Source organism: Thermobia domestica, unplaced genomic scaffold, assembly GCF_964235325.1.
Source record: "Thermobia domestica unplaced genomic scaffold, izTheDome1.hap1.1 HAP1_SCAFFOLD_337, whole genome shotgun sequence".
Lineage (NCBI taxonomy): Eukaryota > Metazoa > Arthropoda > Insecta > Zygentoma > Lepismatidae > Thermobia > Thermobia domestica.
Window position 1 is genome coordinate 121,850 of NW_027656050.1, and position 25,853 is coordinate 147,702.

Genomic DNA, 25,853 nt, shown 5'->3' on the forward strand with positions numbered 1-25,853 from the left:
GGGAACAATATTTGGTTCATTACATGTTACATTTTCAAATGTCAAGCAATGGAATATTCATGAAAGCTAAGGGCTTACGTCTATATTTGTGAGTTTTCCGATCGAGACTTCTCCGGAATCGAAATAATGTATTTACAGTTTTACTAAGAGATTTTTTGTCCACGGTCACAACTTTCTGCACTGTTAGTAAAATCATCCCAAGACTACTGTGGTTCTCTCACAGAGACCACAGTCTGTTTCATGAATTTTCACGTATCTTTAAAATGACTTTTTCTTGATCGGGTGTAACCGATGCAGTGGTGCGGAAATAGTAACTAACTAATCTATTCTCATTCCAAAAATAAGACTTTTAGACCTGTGTCCGTATTATACTCTTAAAAAGTACAACTGTCTGTACAAAATACAGACGTCTGGCAACCCTACGTATCAGATTATTTTTGGACGACTAAGTAACGAAATTTTATGTATCAGGAAAATTGACAAAATTATATTAAAGTACAGATGGTGATCAGAAAAATGGAAACACCTGAACGAAATTGCAACTTACCAGATTAATATGGTGTCGGGCCACCTTTCGCCTTCAGAACAGCCTTAATGCGACGTGGGATGGAGGCATAGAGGTCGTGAATGGTAGCAAGTGGAATTTTACACCATTCCTCGTGCAGGGCATTGGCCAGTTCTGTGAGAGAGGATGGAGGTGGAAATCGTCGCCGGAGTCGTGTTTCCAAGACGGACCACAGATGTTCAATTATGTTGAGATCTGGGGATTGGGCGGGCCAGGGGAGGTGTTGAACTTCATCCCGATGTTCCTCAAACCACGCTGCAACAACGCCAGCTGTGTGAATGGGTGCATTATCATCCTGAAAGATGGCGTCATTGTCCGGGGACAACATCCGGACCATAGGATGCAAGTGGTCTCCTAAAATTGCGACATAATCGTTGGCAGTGATTCGTCCGCTAAGTGTGACCACAGGACCCAATGAAAACCTGCGGCCCACAGCATCACCGAGCCGCCGCCATGTTTCACAGTTGGGCGGAGACACTGCAGATCATAAGCTTCTTTGGGCGTTCTCCACACACAAACACGGCCCGTGGTTGGGAATAGGGTGAAGAATTACTCATCCGACTATATCACACGTTTCCAGTCCTCAACGGTCCAAGTTGCATGGTCGCGGCACCATTTGCGGCGTGCGAAAGCGTTATGGTCCCTGATGAGCGGTTTGGCCCGTGCAACACGACCCCGTAAGTTCATGTCATGTAATTCGCGGCGGACTGTGATTGTCGAAACAGGGTGGGGGAGGTGCTGATTGAGTTCCTCCGTCACTTGCTCTGCAGTGGCACGACGGTTCTGCGTGACAATGCGCTTTAATACCCGGCGTGACCTGTCACTCATGATTTTCTTCCGCCCACTGTTCCGCTTCCCCGATGTGGTTTTCCCGTGTGTTGTGTAGTCCATCATCACCTTCGACACTGTCCCACGCGACACACCTAACACAGTAGCCAATGCCGTCACACTCACTCCACATAACCGCGCACCAACAATTTGCCCTCTTTGAAAATCTGAGGTGTCTCCCATTATACACTACCTCCGTCTGCTGCAGCCACTGGACACTGCTGTTCCACTGCGCCTGACGTAGTATGGAAACCGACCTAACACACCACCACCAGCGGTCCGGCGCTACGGGCGCCACGACACCACTGCCAACCCATACATCTGACGTGTTGCCAACTACAGGTGTTTCCATTTTTCTGATCACCATCTGTATACTTAAATTTATATAATAATGACTATAGTAAAATGATAAAGAAAAAGTGTGGTACACTCATCTGTGCAGTTTCATTGAATCATTTTTAAAGAAGTCTGTAATGTCTTTTACAACACTTTCAAGTATCATTTTCCTGTATTTATATTTCGTTAATAATAATGAATCCAAATAATTATTTTTGCTCTTATAGTAACATATGAAAATATGAAAGATTTTAAACATTGACTTTTTTTTATGTAGAAATTTGTGGAATTTTATTATGATTATGGCAGCAGCATTTTGAAAACATTGTTCGTTCTTTTTTAATATCACTTGTATCAAATCACTAAGTTGTCGTGAAATTTAGTAGTTTATATTTTAAAAAAATATGAAAATGGTGCTAAGAACTGCACTTAATCTTAATTGATGAAAAGTATGTATACATAAATTTCTGTTAATTCATTTGGTGTACATTAATTGAATGTCTACTTTTTTCACTCGATATGTGTTTAATAAGAATATATTAACTTTTCACTTTTATATCTTATTTAAATTCAGGTACAATTAAAAATACGTACTCGTGATACTAGAATATTAAAGTATAAGGAAGTTACTAACTGAAATTTTTCTTACTATAGACACCACACAGAAATTGTATTTGCCCGTACTTCACCACAACAGAAGCTGATCATCGTAGAAGGTTGCCAGCGAATGGGAGCCATTGTGGCCGTAACAGGAGATGGTGTCAACGATTCTCCTGCCCTGAAGAAAGCTGATATCGGTAAGATTTTTACAGTATCATTGTTATTATATGGTAATGGATGTATTTTTTTTTTCTTCCATTCTTCGTGACTCTGAGGACCGGCCGAAGGTTTTTGAGAGCAAAAGTGAAAGAAAAATGTGTTCAGTAAAGAAGCTAAACGGATGAAAGGAAATATAAGCAGTATCAAATATGATTAAGATCTTTTTTCACTCACCACCATGTTCCGTGAGGATCTAAATTTGTAAATAACCAAGAAATTCAAGAAAACTAGTCCTTTTCATCAGGCAGCGATGATTACATGATTTATATTTCTTGTTCTCACATTGTCGCTGCACCTTAAAAAAAAATGCTATGTGCAGTTTTTGCTTAGAGATTTTTTACAGGTTAGGAGCAATTTGATGTAGAGCATATATTTACAAAGACCCTTATGTGATATTGTTCGTTCAAAGGGTAATTAAACATAATAATTAACCCGCCATGTGATTTGTTAAGTGCTCCTATCATTTTCCGCTGTTCTCATACACTAGCTGATTTTGTCAGAATGTTAACAATGTTCAGCAGTGCACATAACTAAACTAACTCTATGACCTATGGAACCCGGAGATTCAATGCCGCGTTCACAAAAGCTCTCCACTGATTTCTATCCTTAGCCGACTGGATCCAGTTTCTACTTTGTATTCCTATTTCTGAGAGATCCATCTTAATATTGTCCTCCCATCTGCGGCTAGGTCTTCCTAATGGTAATTTTCCGATTGGTCTTCGAGTTAAGACTTTGAAAGCGTTCCTACTTTCTTCCATCCTGGCTACATGACTTGCCCACCTGAGCTTCCTAGATTTGATGATCCTAACAATGTTGGGTAAACCGTATAAATTATGTTGTTCCTCGTTATGAAGTTTCCGCCATTCCGCATTCCCGTTTTTCTTGGGTCCGAATATTCGTCTCACGATCTTGTTCTCAAATACTTTCAATCTGTGTTCTTCCTTCCGAGTAAGCGTCTAGGTTTCGCAACCATACAGAACAGGCATGATTGCACATACCTAATTTTATTCTTGGCGCGTATAAACAATTCGTTTTATCGTATAAAATTTTGAATTTTATACACAGCGGTTTTTGAAAGCACAGCGATGATGTTGTTTCTGTGTTTAATCATTGTAAAGGTATCTTCTTGTTACACTTGAGAAAAAACAATGTAAACTTATATAAAAATCTCGAAAACTGTGTCTGTTTCTGGACCTATTGTGAAAATTGGTAAATGATCGCCATTTAGCTACGAGAGGACTCCGAGAAAACCCACGCGTTAGAGGTGAGAGCTCTATCACGTAGCCAGCGCGGCCCCATGTGTAAAGTTCTAGTTTGGAAGCTTGTGTGGGAAAGAAACCTTAAAGAAGTCAGAGGATGGCAGAATAATAAAAGTAGGATATTAGAGATGGATAACAGAAATAGTGATCAAATTTTTTGACAAAGGATATGATCGAGTGACGAACTTTTGTTTCTGTGGCGATGAAATTTTGGAGTTAAGCGACAGTTAATGTCTAAGTAAACAAGACACCTGTCATGTTTGATCAATTTGTGAAAAGAATATTTTAGTGGCGCAAGAATGATGTGATAAGTTAAATCATTTGAGTGCAAGATCTCAGTACAGACTATCAAAAGGAATACATATAATTACCTTGAAATCCCATTAAGAGAATTGGTTAATTAAGCGGAAATTGAGAAGATACACCCTGAAGACTCTTGTCATTCTACGAAGTTGAAAGTTGTCATGTCTTACTAACGATTTCTTGAATACTTGAACTCCAGGAAGCAAGAATAATCCATTAAAAAGCTCTAATAATCCTCTTGTGTGTGTTTACTAGTAAAATTAATATTGAATTTGCTCAGCTTCTGACGTAGATAATCCTAATGGTACTGTATTATTTACAGGTGTTGCTATGGGTATTGCCGGATCCGATGTATCCAAACAGGCTGCTGATATGATCTTGCTGGATGATAACTTTGCATCCATTGTAACAGGAGTAGAAGAAGGACGTTTGATTTTCGATAACTTGAAGAAATCTATCGCTTACACATTAACATCCAACATCCCCGAAATTTCACCTTTCTTGCTTTTCATCTTGGCAAACGTACCATTGCCTTTGGGAACTGTGACTATTTTGTGTATTGACTTGGGTACCGATATGGTAAGTGACAAGCACATCATAAAATCAGTCCGTGTGATACTAATTACCTTCTCTTTCAGTACAAATGGAGTACAGTGTTGGATGTGCGTTCTCATTAATTTTACCTTTAGCAGACGGTATATCATTCACACTATCAGCTGGCTGAAAAGTACGAGGATGATTTTGAAAAATAAGATATATTTGATTCTGAGAGACTGGAAAATGTTAATTGGTATATTATACGTACACCAACAAAGACACTTCGCATTATTTTCTTAATTTAGAAGATGCTTATATAAATTTTGCTAAATTTCGGTTCACTGGCTACCGATATCTACTCCTGATCATGAAGGTTATGTAAAACTGCTATTTTGAACCCACTCATTGTTAGTTAACATGTTGTGTATGGATTTTAATCGGATTGGATTTAAATTTAATGTCCCGTTTAGCATTGAAGCTATCTAAGACTTGAACCTACAGCTTAACGTGGGATTCGAACCACATGAGCTCCCGTCGGGTATCAAACGTGGGTCTCCCACGCGAAAGCGCGTACGCTATGTAGTCACGAGGGAGCTCGTGTATAGCTTTTGAAATTATTTAACTATTGTGATTACTTCAGATCACTTCAACCATCCGCGATAGTGTGTCTTTTATGTTAATAGCTCTAATGTTTAGCACCAGTTATGTTCTTCCGACCATGTTCTCATACTATTTTATTGCGACGTTGCAGTTTCCTCATGGTCGTTGTTACACGAGTCAACTCGACATTCGCTGTGAGATAAATCTCTTACGTAGCTGTCTAATTTTACTGTATTTATGTAATAGATTGCAAAATTTGTAGTTGCGGAATTTTAATCCCAGCTTTGATATTACGCAATAGTTACTAGAACGAAACTAAGTGAAAGGAAATTATATTTTGCGGATACTGCTTGCTTGTTTTGATCTTATTTTTTGAACATCCTCATACTCCATATATGTTATATAATATCCTATACTAATGGCTTAAGTATCAGTAATCTAGACGTTTTGGTGAGATCATAACATTCCAGCTTGTCATTCGTTGGCCAAATCATTTATCGCAATTTATTTAATGAAAAGTGAATACCCAGAAACCTTAGTCCCACGTGATTAACATCTTGTATATACACTGGATTTTATACAAATTAGTTGAACAGAATAAAGGTCCACGTTCCCTGCGTAGAACTATGTACAGATCATACCAAAAAAAAAAAAAAAAAAAGCCTCTCTCAGGGACAGTCCTAAATTTGCTGGATATCGTCTGGAACATGGCTTTGTAGCCTTCCCACACACTTGTGGCGTAGTGATCAAGATTTGTTGCTGGAATTGTATACTGTACTAAGTAATTTAATCTAGTGGCACAATGCTCAATGGAGTACAGATCTGGTGATGACGTAGGCCTAAGTAGTTGATAAACGCCTTGGAGATCACGTTAGGTGACAATGCGTGCACTCACACTTCAGTTCTGCACATTTGGTTGATGGTGCAGAAATTCATACTGGATACGAATCAGTGTGAAAACATCCAATTGCAATATCAAAGGCGAACGGTCATTACTGGTTATGGTTCGCTATACCACAGTGCTTGGCGTTGGTTCTGAGTGTTGCTACCGCGCACTTTGTGGAAGGTGCCGTTCACCAGTCGATGCTACTCCCGCAAACTATTACCAGTAGTACTCAACCAGAACTGACTCTCATTACTAGAGATAATGTTCGCTATTTCTCTTGGATTGCTTCTTTCGTGACATCATTGAAGATTGGCCGTATTTTGGTGAGGTGTGAGAAGTCTGGCGAGTGGCACTCATAATCGTAGATCTGCGCCCAACAAACTTTCGCAGATGGTCCTAGTTGGCGCCCTGGATGCGACATTTGTTCTAATCTAGTGTAATCGCATCCGATAAAGAATAGCAGGTCGTCTGCTAGTGGTCTGGACGTACATCCTTATTACCTCTCTCGTCAGCACCTGCTTGATGTGTGCCGCCACTCCTCCGATCGGCTGCACCAACATTGATGCAGATCGAACACTTACATGCAAACGGTTGTGCGATTCTGTGGAACGAGCAGACTACTTCCCACAGTGTCACGACACATGCTTATTTACACTCCGTTAAGTGCATGAATTGAACTCACGTATATTTTCCTGGCCGGTCTCCAACATTCACTGCCAGTGTGATGTACAGATGGGGCTAGATACAATCAACCGATCCTTTGGCAACACCTGTATTGAGCTCGAAATTTCCACGACCAGTATTCACATTTTACAACGTTCTCAGTGCGGAACTGTTGATCATGTACAATCCTGTAACAGTAACTATGCGAATAGTATTTTATACTTCCCACTGGGTGTTCAGTTTTAATTTTCCATCAGTGTATTTTCTTGGCGAATGTTGGATTTATTTTCAGATATTTGGGAGCAAATTTGTGCGTTGTAGAATGGGAAGCGGTTCTTTATATTACATTATGCCCACAAGGAATCTTGCCCTGGTTACGCGTGCTTGCGACTAACTGGAGAGTTTTGTGCATGATGTAGACGATGAACAAGATTTGTATAGTTTCAGCAGCGAAAATTATTGGGCTTTCTTCTACATCTAGATATTTGTCTTCCTTGTAAGTTTGGGTAGGCTTCGATCTATTAGATATTGTAAAGAGGATTAAATTCTTAATCTAAACTATTGGAAGTTGCTGTGACGTTGCTAGGAACATAGCAGAGTTTTGGGTTCTGATTAATATCATTGGCTTATTGTACAAGGGATTCTATTATTTTTTGTATTACATAAAATAGACAAAAAAAATTACAATAAACATAGTACAAGTTATTAAAAAAAGTGCATCGGAAGTTCTATATACAAATTTAGGGAGGATGTAACTAAATTATAGAATAACAGTATTACTATTTCTATAATTTTCCATTCATTCCGAAAATTACATGGGCAGATATTGTAACATGTAACTAGTTTAGTAGTCATACAGAGACTTAGAAAAGTTGCGTATCCACCTACTCCATTTCAACAGCTGAGTAATATACACTTTTTATTCATCTCCACACAAGACCTGATTATACTTAACTATCAGAAAACTAAATTTGTAGAACTACAAAATCATTTGTATTCACACTAAAGGAAGAGAATGTAAATTGGGTCTTTTTAAATAAATTCCGACTTATTTGGTACGTGTGTACTTGAAATTATTTTAAACAACGTAAAACTCTACAACCAAAGCCAGGATCGCTAATTTAAACAACATGAATATTGCATTACTAGTCATATTGAAATTTGAGTGCATAGTTTTTCGAACCATAGCATACTGTCCTAAACTTGTGAATAAGTGCACAATACTTAATTTTATTTGCAATAAAGATTTCAGAATAAATTAACTAAATAAATAGAGGTTAAATAATTACCTTTCCTCAGATGTTGACCTAACATGAGGCAGTCACTCGAATAAGGAGTGTGAAAAGCACGAGATTATTGAGATTCGATATTTTGATCACACATTGTTCAGTTGAATGTACTCCGTGTAGGTAGATTCTGACGCCCTGGAAGTTTGTGCATTACTACAGCCGATATATATATATAATATGGAATATTTTGTTTGTAGGATTGTAAGTTTCTGATATTAATATTTGTAAACTTCTTTCTTCAATATAGAACCTTCGATTATTATATTTTTCTCATACAGTAGTGTCTTCGGCTGAATGATTTGTTTTAAACTGTATATGAGCGTGAAGATGTGAAACAGTGTGGATGAGTGTGAAAATGTTGCTTTAGTGCATTGTGTCTGTATTCGTTATTTGTGATGCATGTATGTTTTGCTTTCAATGTTGTAAACTATCAATGACGAGCATCAAAATTTCACAAATTTTAAATTTTCAAAATTAAAAATCGGTTAAATATTTTATAGCGTGGTTGAAAGAAAGAAGAAAAAAATTGGTTTCAAAATGTATGAATTATTTTGGTTTGGTATCTTGCCTCACTAGCAGTATTTGCCACTTCATTACACTACGGAGCTAGTTTTCTGCTGATGAAGATTTATACTCTATTTTGGAACCCAATGTTTCCAACCGATTTACTAATCAGTACCCATCGGTTCGAAACTATGTATTCTGACAGATGGAAGGAAGTGTGTGTGATTTGAAGATAACCTTGATCAATTTTAATAACATGTAATGAGATGAGGTACCAAAGCAACTCGAGAATAGATTCGAAAGTTAATTTATGAGATTATATAACTTCTAGTTTTTAACCATTATGATAAGAGATTGATTTGTATTGGTCTCAAGAAAGCTATTTCATCAGTGGTGTATAAGTATAAATTATAATATTTTCTTTTCTTAATTAACGATCATTTAGGAGTTTCATAGTTTTTTTTTTTTTTTTTTTTTTTTTTTTTTAATACTTAATTTGCATATAATCTCATCTTATCCCATCTCATAAATTCATGTGCAGTATGTTTACATTTCTTTTAATCCAATAGTAATAAGTGAATCTCATAAGTATTTCAAACGAAAAGAAATATGCACACTACTTAACACTAATTAAAAAAGAAAAAAAAATATCGGAAAATTGTATGCGGTTATAGGTTACTTCATAATAAGTGTAACATGTACTTAAGGTTTAAGATATCTTGACAAGTCATATCACTACCTTCAAAATATGCTGAATCTAAGAATCTTATTAAATATTGATTTTCCGTTATCCTTTATTTGCAAAATACGATTATGTAAAGATTTTGTTCGTTACTAGTAAACAATTTTTCGAGTTAGCAAAGTGCAACGACAATACTTGTTACTCTCTATTGTACGGTTCTTCAAAAAATATTGATATGCAGAAAGACTGCTCAGGAAAAAAAAAACGCTCGAAAACCGTGAATATTTTATTGAATTTTACTCTGAAAGTACCAGGCATTTATAAACGAAAATTTGTAATACTATTCTAAAGCGGCAAAATCTTCATAATTTGAGTTTGGTAGGTTAGTTGAGGCCTTCTCAAGGAAGGGCATTTATCACTCCAAGTTTTAAGTGACCGATTACATGCATATGCATATAACCGATAAATCTATTGTCGTACAAGTGATATACTTCTGTTGTTGTATGTATCTCGCTTACCTGATATTCTGCTAAAGCAACGCCAAAAAGACATTCAGTAATGGATTTTGAAAAGTGCTCATCATTGATTTGTGTATTGAGTACAGCAAATGTTTGTGTTCAGCTCCGGTAGATCGTGCGTGTGGTGTGTGTCAATATATGTAAAACACGCTTGGCAAACAAAACTAACACTGAGTTCTCAACTATGTAAATAACCGCAGCGTGTTACAGTAGTTCTTGTTGATGTTGTACTTGCATGTATCTGTAAACTTGTTTCTAATTCTTACTTTCGGTAAACCTATAAAGTCAGTTAAATGAAAAATATGGCTAGGTTTTAAGAACTTGTTCATTTTACTCCGAAGTTTAAAAAAAAAATATTTTCTTAAGAGTCGTTGGAAATTATCCAGATCTGATCTATGTATAGTGGGAGGAGTGGTGATTCCTGTTTTGCGATTCACATTTTGTAAGAGGTTCGTACAGTCTTAATGCTTGATCTTGTCATTAAGATACGTATTCTTGTTTATGATACTTGCTTGCTTATAATGTTTAATGAACTTAGTACGCCCTGTTTAGCCGAATGGTCAGCATGTTACGTTCGGGTTGTATTTGCGTTATTAACCCAACATCCTCAAATGAGGAGCTACTTTAGCTGAAAACAAGAACTCTACTTGAGAAAATTAGAAATAAACTACTCTGAGAGTTTATGTGCTATTACTACATCAGCTATCGGGAAGCCATGTGGTCAGTTTTTGTTTTCGTTGATTTAACACTTGTAAGTTATTTACAAGACTCGAACTGAAATACTTTGGTTTTATCACAGCAGAATTTTATGAAATTCAGTAATAACGCAAGCCCTACCCGCTAGATTAATGGCCAGGGCGCGCCTTTTGTTGCAGGGTGTCCCGGATTCGATTTTCGATGGAAAAGCCTTGAAATTTGAATACGTATAGCTTAACAGAGGACTATAGCCGAAACTTCTGCTAGCCAAATAGTAAAGAAGTAAACATTATGAATTATTTTTCGTCGCAAGAAATTGACTTCATTTTTAGGCTAAAATTGAGCAATTCGGTCATTAATGTGACACTATTGTAAACTTAAGATCGTTGATAATACACTTCAAGAAAACACTAACAGCGTTGGTGCAGGTACTGTACGCTCTTTATATATGTAATGTATATGAAATATTGTAATTTTAATTTTAACAAATAATCTCCCTTTTTGTGACGATGGTTTGCGTAATTATCAGGTACCTGCAATATCACTGGCTTACGAAGAGGCAGAATCAGATATAATGAAGCGACGCCCTCGTAATCCTTTTAAAGATAAACTGGTTAATGAAAGGTAACCGGGCATGCGTACAGTTGCTCCTTTGCATTTCTTTCTACTCTATAATAATTTTGGTGAAATACTGTTTCCTTCTTTCTCTTTCATTCGTCAAATTTCTTAATAATTGCCTGTTGCACTTCATTTTGGAACTACATTTCTGCTAGTCATTTATATACTAGAAGTTACAACCACGATAATAGCAAGGTGAAAATAATCTCAAGGAAATCAAAAATTCTGGTAGCTCTACAAAAGAAAACAGGAATTATTGTTGTATGTATGTGTGTGATGTCAGTTGACCTTTCTTCTTTCTTTTGCTTGAGTTTTCGTAATGTGCTGTTTTCTGCTATGTATTTCAAATGTGGACTCTTCTAAAACATTCGTTTTGTCGTAGTAAATATTTAACTACCATAGAAGGTGAGTTAAGAGCATGAAAATCTATGCTTCTCACAATTATTTTGTGACTAAATTATCAACTAACCAGTTTTCTCTAAGGAGTCCATTTGTGGCTTGCATGAGTGCACCAGCGACGCAGCGTGTCAGTATATTTTTTGGTATAATAAAAAGAAAAAAATTAATGTATTTTTAACTAACGAGAAGTACAGTACACTGTACTTTAGTCTGTAGTAAGCAATAGGAAACACGAAAGAGTGTTAGTGAAACATAAGGTTTTCGTTTGGCTGTCCAAGCCTTAAGTGACGAACACAAATCTTTGGACTGCAGAGTAAAATTATTAAATTAACTACCCGTTGGCCAAATTTCGTGCTAAATTCTCTTCCTGCTGATTTGAAATATAATTTACTCAAACTATGTGTAGATGATGAAATCAACAACTTCCTGTTGTTATTAATCGATTTTTTTGAATTCCTAGTGTTGGAAAAACTCAATCACTACAAAGTACTCAATAAAACCAGCATCATTGTTACTGTTTGTAAAATTGTTCAGAAAATACCATTCAAAGTATTAAAGATGATAGTTAAAATTCAAATAAATTAAAACACTTCAATGTATAAAATGAGTGCTTAACTTTCAAGATTGCGACGAAATATTGAGAAAATAGCAACAATAATTGTAAAGATAACAGATTGTATCACGTTGCCTCATAATTTCCAGAAAGAAATTCAAAATATACTATATATATACTACTTACCGACAGAATAGGTTGAGATCATAAACCAGATCGGGAACAGTATTTTAGAACTATATAAAAGCAAGTTTGTTTTGGTTTAATGATCATCGATCTTCACGTATCCATGCGATAAACCTAATGTACATGATATTCGTACCAACATTAAAGAGACTTTCATAAATTCAGAATCTAGTCACACCAAAGTATTATTTATTCGCTAACTTTGTCTGGGAAGACTAGTTCTATAGTAACTATGTAAGACTAATTAGTACAACGGTAGTTAGAATATTAATAGCTTAAAAGCTCCGTTCAGAAAAGTAATTCCTTCATGTGCATTAGCTGATAAAATATTGTTGGTACTTACATCTCTAAATACTCGTTACGTTCAAGCTTTCGCTTTCCGACAAGATAAATATCAGTAAATGTTGCAACTCTGTTAATTTATTCATAGTTTGATTTGAATGATTTTACGTAATGAGAGGCACGGTGGTAAAGCGCTTACCTCTGATGTATGGGGCCCCTGGTTCGATCCCCGGCCAGGTAATTTTGTGGGGGACAAGTGTCCGTATATTTTCTCGGGGTACTCCCGTTTCCTCCCACATTTCATTCCACCAATTCTTCCATCATTCACTTCCCTGAATCATCAGTCTCCCTTAGCCTAAAGGGCATAATCCTGGAACGTTAAACTGAAAGATTTCATTTTGATTTTACGTTAACTTGTACTGTACGTCACTGGTGATCGAAAAATGCTTTGCTTTGCTTCGAATTGCTGGTATTAGGTTGGTCGTATTTTGCACATGTATTATCAATTTGTGTGTGTGAGAGTGAGTGGTGTATGTTTCAGATTATGAGGAAGATAGTTTTGAATTATTTTTATTATTCTTTACTGTTATGTTCTTCAACTTATTCTATGAACCTTGCTTTCCGCTCAAAAGCTTTTGGTAAGTTTATATTCCTAACCTCGAATATTCACTTTTTCCTAGCTTCCTTCTGGTAACTTCCCTTTTGTGAAACCAACCTACAAAATCCAAAGAATAAAAGAAAGTTTAGAATTTGTTTTAATCAAAGAATGAAATCACTTAGCGAAACTGTTATATATTTTACTAATTAATTGAAAATCTCTATGTTAGTGTTTCGTAGCTAGAAAACATAATAAATCATGTGAAAATGTTAATGGTTTTCAACGTATAAAATAGTGACATGCATTGGAGTAATGTAACAGATAAAGTAGAACATTAATTTTAAAAATGATTTCACTATAATTAAACATGTATAATTATTTTTTTGTATTCAGTGATATATGTCTTAATTTCTGTTCTTGTATGATTTCGTTGTATGCTACCATAATAGATTGCAGTTTTTTGTTTTCTTAAGTCGTTCTCTCTCTTTCTCCATAGTTTTAAGTTGTAGATAGTTTAGTAAATGTACTGTTCTTTAGGTTCCTGCTATATCTCTTGCCTATGAAGAAGCTGAGGCTGATATAATGAAAAGACCTCCAAGAAACCCTCGATCTGACAAATTAGTAAATGAGAGGTAGTTCTTTGCCTGGTTGGAGTGCGGAGTTGTTGAATTGTTGCATATTTGATTAATGATTTACCCTCGTAGATACTTCTGTTATATATATTATAAATATACTTGAGAAAAATATCACAGAACATACTAAAGTTTAAATAGATATGGTGCCTTGAATGCCTTGTTTTACCTCTTAAAAGGAGTAATTTTAAAGTTTGAATATAGCAGTATTATTATTTGATCACCTTGTAGTATATATATTTACCTTAATACCAGCATCATTTTCCACACTAATTTCCTATATAATCACTAGGTTAACTCTTTACATTCGTTTGGTAATCATTGGTGTGACAGTATTGTAGCTTGTGCACTGTACTGTTAACAGGTTTTATTGTAGCTAGAGGTATCAAATTAGTGAATGTAAAGGGTTAAAGAGAACTATGCGTTGATCCTTTCATACCAGTATGATTTCACTTTACGATGCTTGCACATTGCTGCTTTGTGCTTCTTTATGTCCTGCATATTTTTTTTAGTATTGCTGTTTTTTTAATCAACTAAAGAACAGTTTTATATCCTACCCCTTTTTTTCTTAGTTTTTATCTTTTTGTTATTTTTTAAAATTTATTTGGTTTTCATCATGTTGCGCCATTTTGTTAGGTCCCTGCCATTTCCCTGGCCTATGAAGAAGCAGAGTCTGATATCATGAAGCGACAACCACGAAATCCTTTCACAGATAAACTTGTAAATGAAAGGTAAACCCTCTGCAGTATATGTTTCTTGACAATAATTGTTTTTATATATAGATTTGTGATAAGAGCAACAGCATCTATATAACCACAATCGTCAAATGCAGTTGCTCGTCACAATATTATTTTTTTAAAAGAAAAAGTAAACTTCTGCTTCATTAAAATTAATTTACTTTGCATAAGAAAATTAAATGTGAAAAATAGCACATTAAATGTGAAAAATAGCATGATGAGGTAAGTACATATCTGTTCTACTGGAGCTTCATCTTTAATAATATCGCCTTTATTTTCCTCTCTTGCTTTGGTTTTTCTAACTACTCCCGATATATATATTTTTTAAAAGTTTAGTTTTCCTTTCTGCATGCCTTTTCTTTAATTTTCACGCTTGCTATGGTGCTCCTGCTTTATTTTTCTGATCAATTAAAGATCTGAACAATAGCTACAATACCTAATTTATAACCTGTGTTATTTCCTATTCTCTTAATTGAAAGAATACATTCTTTATAACTAGTAAAGAAAAGAAAGAAACCTTAAATAATACTTTCGTAGAATATGATCCATATATATATATACATATATTTATTTTTTCTCAATCATTAAAATGGGTGAAAAAAATGAAGGCACCAGGATCTAGTAAACCTGACATCTAGGTCCCGTTTTCACACAGGGGTAATCACTTGCATGTTTCTTGACTTTTTCTTAACTAACTTCTGTTAACACTGCCATACTATAGGTGCCTGCTATATCTCTGGCTTACGAAGCTCCTGAGTCAGACATTATGAAAAGGCAGCCGCGTGATCCTTACAGGGATAATCTGGTGAATCGCAGGTGGGTTTTTCTTGGTTTGATTTCACAGTGAGATATCATCGTTGACGTCTAGGCTGATCTGTGCTTTGAAGTTGTTGTTGTTGTTTTTCTTACTTTAATTTTCCAATGGCGTGCATGGCTATAATATCTCCCATCTTTTTTTTTTTTTTTTTTTTTTTTTTTTTTTTTTTTTTTTTTTTTTTTAGTCATTTTCTTGTGTCTGGTATCAGACATCATTCCTTTATTATTTCAAAAAGAATAGCAGAAGTTTATGGCAGGATGACACATACAGAACATCGTAATATCATGTAAAATCCAAACTTTGTTTTCAAAATATTTAACGGAAACTCGCACAATTATATAAACATACATATATATATATATATAATATGTAATACATAACGAAATATCGAGACAGAAGAAAAAAAACCTGTATATGTCACCCTGCGAGTAATACGTTGTACTAGGGAGATATTGCTAGAGTGCAAAAGATGTAGAATTCGGAGAATCCCATCCGAGAAAAAAATAAAATCTATCCTCATGTAAATTTTCCAAGGAAACGCTTCTATATGGCATGTAGTTGTTGACGTGGTTAATTAGTACCTTCAGTAATTACAAAACAAAAGTATAAACGCAATCGTGAAGTTGTGTAATATGTTGTTATTGTCAATGCACTTGCTATAGTAATCGTATTTGCACATATTTTTTTTGTCGTTGTGAACAATTCAAAGATTATTTGTTTTTGAAAAAATAAGTTTGATTGGTGTGTGTATATATGGACTTGAAAATGTCTGCCTGCGAAACACACCAATCAGGACATGGAATTTCATATTGTGTTAAAATGCAATTTACCCAATGTAAATAATTCACATAGTTAACGGCTTTTTGAAATAAGCTTCATATTGTGCTATGTCTCTCTAGTACGTATATTTTTTTAGTAAGAATAGTTTGTAGTTTGTGTTCAATTGCAGTAGCAATACTGTATTGTACATAATGTATGTATAATGTTGTTCACTGTTTCTAATCAATGTCATTTTTTTTTCTATTTCTAAAATAAAAAGTTTATAAATGTATATTGTTTTACTATTATGAATAACAAATATGGCATTCATCATTCAGTTTAAGAAAGGAAGTAAGTATACACTTATTCTCATTCTTTTAACTTCCAGTTTGCAAGTTTAAAAAAAGTTTGCGTTAGAAATTTTTCTGAGTGAAATTTGCAGTTGAGAATGAAGTGTGTGTACTAACATTTTTGTAATATTTAACAACAGATTTTATTTCTTGCTTTTAAAGAAAAGTAATTATCTCTTACGCTTATAATATCAACTATTAAATAATTTTGAAGATAAAATATAAATCATATAATAGCATGATATAAGATTTGACAAAAATTTGTGCTTCTTTTCTTTCATTATTTTCTATTTAAATATGCACACAAGCTTTTAGTTGATGAAAAGAAAAAAATAACGCATTTCTGTGTTTGTAGGTTAATCTCCATGGCATACGGTCAGATTGGTATGATCCAGGCTGCAGCTGGTTTCTTTGTATATTTCGTTATTATGGCCGAAAATGGATTCCTGCCTCCCGATTTGCTTGGCCTCCGTAAACAATGGGATTCGAAAGCTGTCAATGACTTGAAGGATTCTTATGGACAGGAATGGGTTAGTATTTGTGAAACATAACTTGTAGCTTCGTAGCATAACTAACCTCATTCACAAGTTAATTGTATTATGAAAGAGTTTAATGAGGTAAATTATTTCAAGTTTGGTTAGAAGTCGTTTCTGAAAGTATTGTCGGCACACAATAAAGAATATAATCTTGACAGATGTTCATCTGACATTTTCTACCATAAACAAAGGGTTTTGTAACACTTGTTCTGTTAGATGAAGAGATTTGTACTATTTCGGATGTAATTCGGTTTCTTAAATTCCCACGTAATTTTGTGTATGAATTACTTCTGTTACCGGGTTCAAAATTGTGTGGTGGTACTTAGGTAACTTCCTTTTCTCCCCTCCCTCTGCCATACAAGTGTTACAGATAGACCTAAGATTTTTGACTTACACTAGCTGGACCTGTGCTGTCTACACAGCGCATCATTCACATATGAGCATGAATCTCCTTGTCATTCCTCATACCTGTACCCGTCCCTTTACAGCACAAGTGAAGCATATCTTGATAAAAATCGGTGAGGGGTATCATAAAGAAGAGATTTTCTTTTTAGTTTTTCAGTATCTCGCACCGTTTGCAAGATCTGAGCCTACTTCCGATTGGAGTTTTTTAATGTTTGATCAGTGTTTTCTTTCTTCTTGCATGCAGTATGTAATAAGCAAATAAGTTACGGACACAATTATAATGCCAGTGATATATGGTGTTGATCGGGCAAAACTCCAAACAACAAAGATTAATCTTAGACTGGAGAAATGATTTATCTTTCGTTTTTCATTACCACTTGGCCGTAAAACAGACGCCGGATATACTAACCCTGTATTCAAATGTGTGGTATTGAAATGTATAACTCGTAGGATATGATTTTTTACTTTTTAAAATTTCAGTACTTCCAGTGTACCCCTAAAAACTGTAATAAAGAAATAACTGCCGTTTTTTTAAAAAAATATTCAGTTAGAACTGAACAATTTACACAAAATTTGCAATCGATCAGTGAAACTGCGTCTTTCTAGAGCTTGTGGTTTCCGAAGTATTGTTGTTAAAAGCATTGGCCACAGATATACAAATTTTTCTCGACCACAAACATATAAACCTACAATTTTAATATATAGATATTTGTTGAAGAATGAAATACAAATGGATTGGAAGTGTGATCATAAAATAATGTTACCCAGTTGCGACACACCTGCAAAATAGAAATTGTGTTTTGATATTTTTGGATGGTTTTTAAGTATATACCGCGTATATCAATACGAGAGAATGGAAAGTGGTAGTTTTTTTTTTTTTTTAATCACACCAATGGTTTAGGAGCTTCGTACTGGTAAAAGTCATATGGTAAATGAAAAAGAAGTTTCCAGTTCAGCAGGACGAGACCCGTAAAGATGGACCCAGTATTTTGAATTAAATTCGTGAATACAGTGCTTTAAACCAGACTGATTTTTATTAATGATTTTACACCTGAGAGCTCTGGAGACTATTTATATAAACACTAGTTGATATTTTACATGAATAAAATGCTGTACTGAATAATTCTTATCAACGTATGTATGGAGTGGTCCTATTTTAGTGTTTACTCTCTCGATGTTAAATAGTTTAATATTAAAAGTTTAACAGTAGATTATATAGGTGAATATTTAAGTTTAACGTGTAAACTAAAGTTAGAATGAACAGCATCCTAACACCTAAATTTACTTAATAGTATTAAGTGGTTTTATTGTGAAAATTTAAGATATTCTGGTAGATAATAAAAGTAATATAAAACTTGAAATTGTGAATGTTAACGGCATTAATTACAATTAGAGGGAACAGTTTTTCGCAATGCGCGATAAAACGAAATGAGTCAGAATTAAGTAATTTTCAGTTTCTTTACGTTTTATGATATTTTATGTGTACTTTCATTGGTTTCTGTTGCGCGATAAAACGCGAAATTGGCAGTTTTGCGCGAAATTTGTAACAATACTCGAAATAACGCGAAATTTTAAGTTTTCATCAATTTAAAAATACCAGTTTTCCACTGACGGAACGGTACGACGTGGCATGAACGGTGCATTTTGGGTGATTCGGACACGGCTATATAGAATATGTTGCGCGTTAGCCATCACTATCGCAGCTGGATAGGGAGGAGCCGTTTTAATTAGCTAGCCAATGGCATGGACTGGTGGTAGGTGACAAACGCACAACAATGGAGGAGGAAAATGTAGAAACATGTAACATAGTTATGTTTAATGCTTAAATGTAACTTGTGTCTGTCTATTTTCAGAATACAGCAAAACTTTCCTACTCATACTAAATTTAGTTACTGATTTTCCTTCAGTTTGATTTAAAAAATAATAATTTTCTATAAGTGAAATTTACAATGTCAAGTGAAATATTTAGTGTATTTTATTTTTAGGTAATTAATAAATTATTTCTGTAGTGATCTATGAATAAAAGGAACGATTTTAAAAATTGTCAGGGAATATCTTTTCCACAAAAGCTACAAAGTGTGAAACTTTATTTGGAAAATGCGACAAAACGCGAAATATGAAAAACGATACGCGAAATTTTCAAATTGTTAGTGCGGAAAACTCGTGCCCCATTATTAATTACATTAATTGCAAATTGTACACTTCTCCAAAATATACAAGGTAACCAAAAAGTTCTTGCCTTTTTTGTCGTCCCATTAATCATGCGTTCAGAGATAAAACGAAATAACGCACGTGCCTGCCAAGCGATCGAGTGTTTGTCTGAGCATCGACCGTCAGTAATAGACACGTTGTGCACACAACATAGATCGTCCAATGTCGGAGAAATGAGAGGTATCAAAGCAGCTTTTTTGCGTCTTTGTTATATGACTTTAAAGTGAGCCTATCAGCTGCCGACTGAAGTCTCCGCTATGCAGGCATTTGAGGAAAATGCCGTGAACGAACGCATCGCCGGGCAGTGGTTCCAGAAATTCCATTCGTGAGATGTGAGCCGTTCGGATAAACCTCGCAGTGGACACCATATGAGTTGCATGACGAGGCCTGAAAAGCAATCATCGAGGTCAGTGGTTTAATGTATGATGAACTTGCAGAAAGTTTCCATGTTTTCGTTGAAACACTCCACTTGCATGGGATAGGGAAGTCATACAAGTTAAGCAAGTGGGTACCCCACACATTGTCGGGAACCAATAAGGAACAACTAACAGCCTGTTCGTCCTTACTCACACCTGAACACACCTATCACTCACTGGTGACGAAAAGTGGGTCCTCTGTGACACTCCCAAGCGTACCAGACATTGGTTGTCGCCACGTGACCCTGTTTCTCACACCTCAAGACCACCTCTGCACCCACGAAAGATTATGGTGGAATTGTAGGCAAGTGGTGCATTACGAGCTCCTTCCACCTAATCAGACCATCACTGCCGACCTCGTGGTTGGAGAGGGTGCACTGTGCATTGGGGCAGGGGCCGGCATTAGTGAATTGCGAGAATGTGCTGTTCTTACGCGACACTGCCGAACCACATACGACAGAGGACCCAGAAGACACTTCAGAAACTTCACTGGGAAACACTGTGTCAGGCACCGTATTCATCGGACCTTGCGCCTATCGATTTATTAACCGAACCTTGTGCCTGTCGATTACCACCTATTTCATTCATTCGACAACCACCTCATTGGGAAATCCTTCGCAATTGAGGAGACCTGCGGAACGCACTTACGGACTTCTATGCATCCACAACCGCGATTTTTATCACCAAAGGATTGTGCAGCTGCAGGAACGTTTTGTAAAAGGTGTTGGATGCCGATGGAGGTTACTTCGAAACCTAAAGGTACGTACCGTCTGCCATATTGCCTTTTGTTCGGTACTGTCTAGCACGACAAGAACTTTGTTTGGTTAGCTTTTATGAATCACAAGTGGTAAAAGATAGGATAGTCCTTCCTATCATGTGACCCCGGGTTTCATCTGAAAATTTTGAATGTTAAGGTATTAATTTGATACATCGTTGAAAGAATCATGGAATAACAAACATTTGTAGAAAGTTTTTCTTGTGACGCATAGTTTACGAAATTACTTCAATTTTATTGAGAGTTCTTGCACGATCAGATAACTCACAGTTAAGATTTTCGGATGCGCCCCCAAAGCCCCGTGATGAGCTGCCTTATGGGGCACAGAGCGGACCCATTCGATGTTCCTTCTGACATTTTTCTATCTCGGCTTTTGTATTTTCTCTTTTTGTCATATCGAAAGCTAGCTCATCCAGCAATGTAAAATCAACGAGAATATTAATGGTATTTTTCTTTTTCTTTCCAGACTTACTTCGATAGGAAGACCCTTGAATATACATGCCACACAGCGTTCTTTGCGTCTATTGTGATTGTACAATGGGCTGATTTGATCATCTGTAAAACTCGACGTAACTCAATAGTTCATCAGGGAATGAGGTATTTTTTTTTTTTTAAATTAGCTACCATTTTTAAAAACTCATTGAAATATGTTATAGAATCTTTGAAAATGTTTAGTTTTACTTCAACAAACGTTCAAAGTAGTATTGTTTAGAATACATTAAATATCATACATTCTGCTTTTTGTATATGAATTTCATAAGTTTGATGCCTAATACCTACAACGGTATGCATTTATATTGATACTAATTAACTGAAATCATTGTAGAACTGCTAGCTACTGAGTACTGTGTTCACTTTTTCTTTTCTTTGCTTATTTACTAAAAGTTAGTAAGAACCAAAATCATATTGTACAGAAAATGTTCAATAGTGTAATTTTCATTTCCTTCGACTTATTCATACTTGTGCAAAATGTTATTGGTAACGTGGATAATATCAAATTCTATTTGAATAATATGGGGGTCCACGAGTTTGGAAATTTGCGAATAAAATGTTAGGTCATAAAAGCTAATGTGTAAAGAACTAGATTTATACACCGTGTCCCAAAAGTCCGATAACATTTTTCTTAATTTATCTCGCAGAAACTAGAAGTGATATAGCTGTGGTGTATTTGTCATATGAAAAAGTATCTCAAATGTTTATTATATATAGAGTTTTATTTCTAAAAATAAAGGTGCCGGTACGCTAGACCTCAGGTTCATAATGGTTAAAAAACTTATACAATTTCAGGGTTATTATTATTAATAATAATAATAATAATAATAATAATAATAATAATAATAATAATGTCCAGTAGCATATCATTGCAGTCTTGAAACTGCAGAACTCTTATGTAGAAATATATATATAAAGAGGTTTTAAATGTCTGATTCCTACATCTTAATTTTATAATACAATAAACGTAATGATAATCGATCGATATTTTCTTTTTTTTTTTTCTGCAAACTGGCAATAGTAAGCCGCTATTGTTTGTTTTCAAAAGCCATCAAGAGTTCTACAAATACTGAATTTCAGTAACACACACACAGTACGTTGTTTACATAATGTTCTTCAGAATACTTATCATGTTACCAAAACGTTTTATACACCTCTTTTAAATTAATGGATGAACTTTGCGAAACAAAAATCTAGGGGATGTTTTCACTTAAATCCTCTTCTTAATAATAAATAAAAACAAGTAATTGGATACATTAAAATATGAACTGAACAAAGTATCCTCTACGGAGAAAGTACAGAGGTGAAAGCCCAACAGAAGTCTATACTGGCTTTCAGTTTAGTCGCACTTCAGCGACAGACTTTGTTGGAATTATTTCGTTGTGAGAGGTCAATCTTAAAAAAAAGTTTAGTTCAGAGCCTTTGTTACAAACATAAGAACCTGTTATAGATTTATCATACCAGACATAAATTGATTTCCTGCTTTGTGCTTCTTTCTTGTACCTTGTCCTAAACTTCCGTTGCACATATGTAGCACTCTTGTTTTTATCGAACTCCAACACCCAAAAAGCACGCTCTGCACCAGAAGTCGCCAAGTTTACAACACACCAACGCCAAGTGCGGTGAATGTGGAAACTAAAAGCATTGCCTGAAAATAAATAAATTAATTATATATATATATTTTTTTTTCATATGCCATGCACGACAGCTATATCACTTGTAGTTTTGTGTAAATAATTAAGAAAAGTGTTACAGAACTTTTGGGACACGGCGTATAGACAACATACCTCTAAGGTAACTCAGTACAAACAACGCAAATAATGTAAGCGTCATTCTAGTTTTCCATATCAGATGCATTGCACACAGTATATACTCGCTCTAACACCTTACATGCACCTGTTCTTCTCGTGACTTCCTTGCTCCGAACTCCCAGTTTTTCCCAATGAAGTTATGAAATTCATAAATAAAATTATGTAATCATGCCTAGTACAATATAATCAAAAAATTGCTGATAAAATAAGAGTGAATGAATTCTTCATATAATTTCTTTTATATTTTTCATCTTCACTGTATAGATTCTTTGGTCAATTTTCAATCGTACTATTTAATATACGTATTCTACGTGGAATGGTAAACATAGTCTCCGTATAGATTACAGTGGATAACAAGTACATAAAGTTATAGTTAACGAAACGTAACTGGGCAGAGGATATAGTAAATTATTTTCTCTTTGCTTTACAACTCTGTTCAGAATGTCCATAGATTATAAACTACTATTATTGAAATTGGCGTAGAAATGTATCTGTGAAGGTTTCATTTTGGGACTTCTAGTATGTTCTGAAAATGAACTGAGATTTAAAGTATAAAATGCTTAAATATTGCTTTGTATTTAGTTTTTCTCTGAACTTAATAAATATATAAGCAATTCCATTTCTTTTAGGAACTGGGTGTTGAACTTCGGGTTGGTGTTCGAAACCTGCTTGGCTGCATTCTTGTCGTATACACCGGGAATGGACAAAGGTCTAAGGATGTATCCACTTAAGTATGTATCTCTCTTATAAGACATACTAGACTTAATTTTAGTGCTTGCTCTGTGTAAACGAATTCTGTTTTTAGGAAGTATTAAGATTTTTCTCACTTGTTGCAATATGGTTATTAATTAACGTTAATGTATGAAGCAAATTTTCAGGATGCTGTAAGGATTTAATCTAAACAGACGAATAAATTGTCTTTTAAAGTACAAAGATGAATCAGAAAATAATGCCTCTAAGGTAATAAGTTTGACAGATAGCACCTATACAGGTATCAGTGGAAAGCTTGCAATGTCAGCTACAAATGGTGGCATCATTTTTCAACATAGTCCTCATTACGGGCAACACATTTGCAACAACGCGAAACAAGGTTTTTCATGCCGTCGGTGAAGAAGTGTGGTGGCTGCTGGCGACACAGTTTGCCGAACTACTGCTTCCACCCCCGCGTCACAACTGTAGCGTTGGCCCTTAAGGTGATCCCTAAGTTTGGGGAAGAGACAAAAAGTCGCAGGGCGCAAGATCCGGACTATAGGTAGGATGAGGCAAAATGTCAACACTTCGCCAGCAGATGGGACAACTTTGAAATTTTTTGGCGGAGAAGGGAACGTGTGGAGATACTCCATCGACTGACGCTTCGTTTCCGGGTCGTAATGATGTATCCATGACTCGTCGCCGGCAATGAATGTTCCTGGACTCACAACTTTCCGCAGTCAGAAATTCAATGATAGCTCGCAGTTTCAACCGAACGTCGTCACTGAATGTCATGAAGTTTTCCTTTACTCTGCAATAAGAAGAGAGAGGAAGGTGAAACAAGTGACATTCTATAGCTTAAACATCAGTACATTAATGGTAAACAGTTCGGAATGTTTGCAGTACTATTGGCCAAGTAGTGGGCTTGGAGGCACTACTATCTGAATCTCTCGTATAAATGATATAAACTAAACGAAGAAATTCCAAAGCAGGCAAGATAGACAAATTATCAGAAAATAGTACGAACGTAATACAAATAAATAAATACGTAATATATTAGGGAAATAAATTAATAGTTCCAATGCAGAATAATTTCGTACTAAATCAATATTGTGTTTCATTGTGACTACAAGAATCAGGATCCTGGGAAGGGTACTAGCATAAGTTATGTCATGTTCACACCGTAATTTAATATATCTCGAAGTTATTGTTTTCTCTATTTCTATAGACTTTTCAGTTTTAGAGTATTGAAGGTGACTTACTATTTAAGTGCGAGTTTTAAATACTTGCATTCGTTTTTTTGTTAATACAGATGAGGTAATAGTCAGATTAAATAATGGGAATTTGGGTTTTCATACAAATTCTACTTAATTCGTTAGGAACGGTTATTTTTAATCGATAAAATAAAAATAAAGCTTTCCAAACTTGACACTTTGTTATATTGCAATACATAGAATAACTTATTTGATAAACGGAAATGAGGCTTATAAATCACACCTGTTCTCAACGAAACGATCGGCTTTGTGTTACGCCACGCCTGTCTCTATAATGTTCCATTTACTATGGACCCGTCCGTTTGAATATAAATTTTTATTCAAAGTTTCCTGATATGTAAGACGTGTTAGTGTGGAGAGAACTGAGAGATCTATAAGTATATTGGGGACGTCAACATTGAGGAAATTTCTCAGTATCATATTGGAAGGAGTGATTTTGGATATTACTTTCGTGTATTTTGGATATCTCTTTGAAATGCTTTACACTGTGAATTTCTCAGGATTCTTGGTGGTCTTTTTAAGTGTTCGAGAAACCACGACTATTCATCCAACTGCTTGAAAACTGTTAGACCTAATTGCAAACAAGTATTGTAGTCATAATGGGACGAGTTCTCATTGTGTAGGGGAAAGCTTCAGAAAAAGGGCTTTCTTCATTTCGGAAGGTGCTCGGGAAAGAAACATTATTTCCTTGCATGTCGGGAATTGGGAGTATCTGCAATAGAGGAAGACGCTTGTCCTACGTATGCCTTATAAAACATTTGTGCTTCTTTTCGCACTTTTCGATTATTCAATTCGAAGTGATTTTTCTTGATTTGAAGTTTACTGTT

General features: G+C 35.3%; 1 protein-coding gene across 4 annotated transcripts in view; it reads left to right on the forward strand.

Annotated features, from left to right (window-relative positions):
* Atpalpha (sodium/potassium-transporting ATPase subunit alpha) overlaps positions 1 to 25,853 on the forward strand; it is a 101,975-nt gene that overhangs the window by 72,774 nt on the left and 3,348 nt on the right. For 2 of the 4 annotated variants that reach the window (XM_081747564.1, XM_081747567.1), the window contains 6 exons: positions 2,384 to 2,526; positions 4,433 to 4,689; positions 14,390 to 14,484; positions 16,772 to 16,946; positions 21,226 to 21,356; positions 23,692 to 23,793. In XM_081747564.1, coding sequence (XP_081603690.1) covers positions 2,384 to 2,526; positions 4,433 to 4,689; positions 14,390 to 14,484; positions 16,772 to 16,946; positions 21,226 to 21,356; positions 23,692 to 23,793 — 903 coding nt within the window. Of the gene's footprint in view, positions 1 to 2,383; positions 2,527 to 4,432; positions 4,690 to 13,658; positions 13,754 to 14,389; positions 14,485 to 15,211; positions 15,307 to 16,771; positions 16,947 to 21,225; positions 21,357 to 23,691; positions 23,794 to 25,853 lie in introns of all 4 variants that reach the window. The other 2 variants (XM_081747566.1, XM_081747565.1) reach the window with 2 other exon arrangements.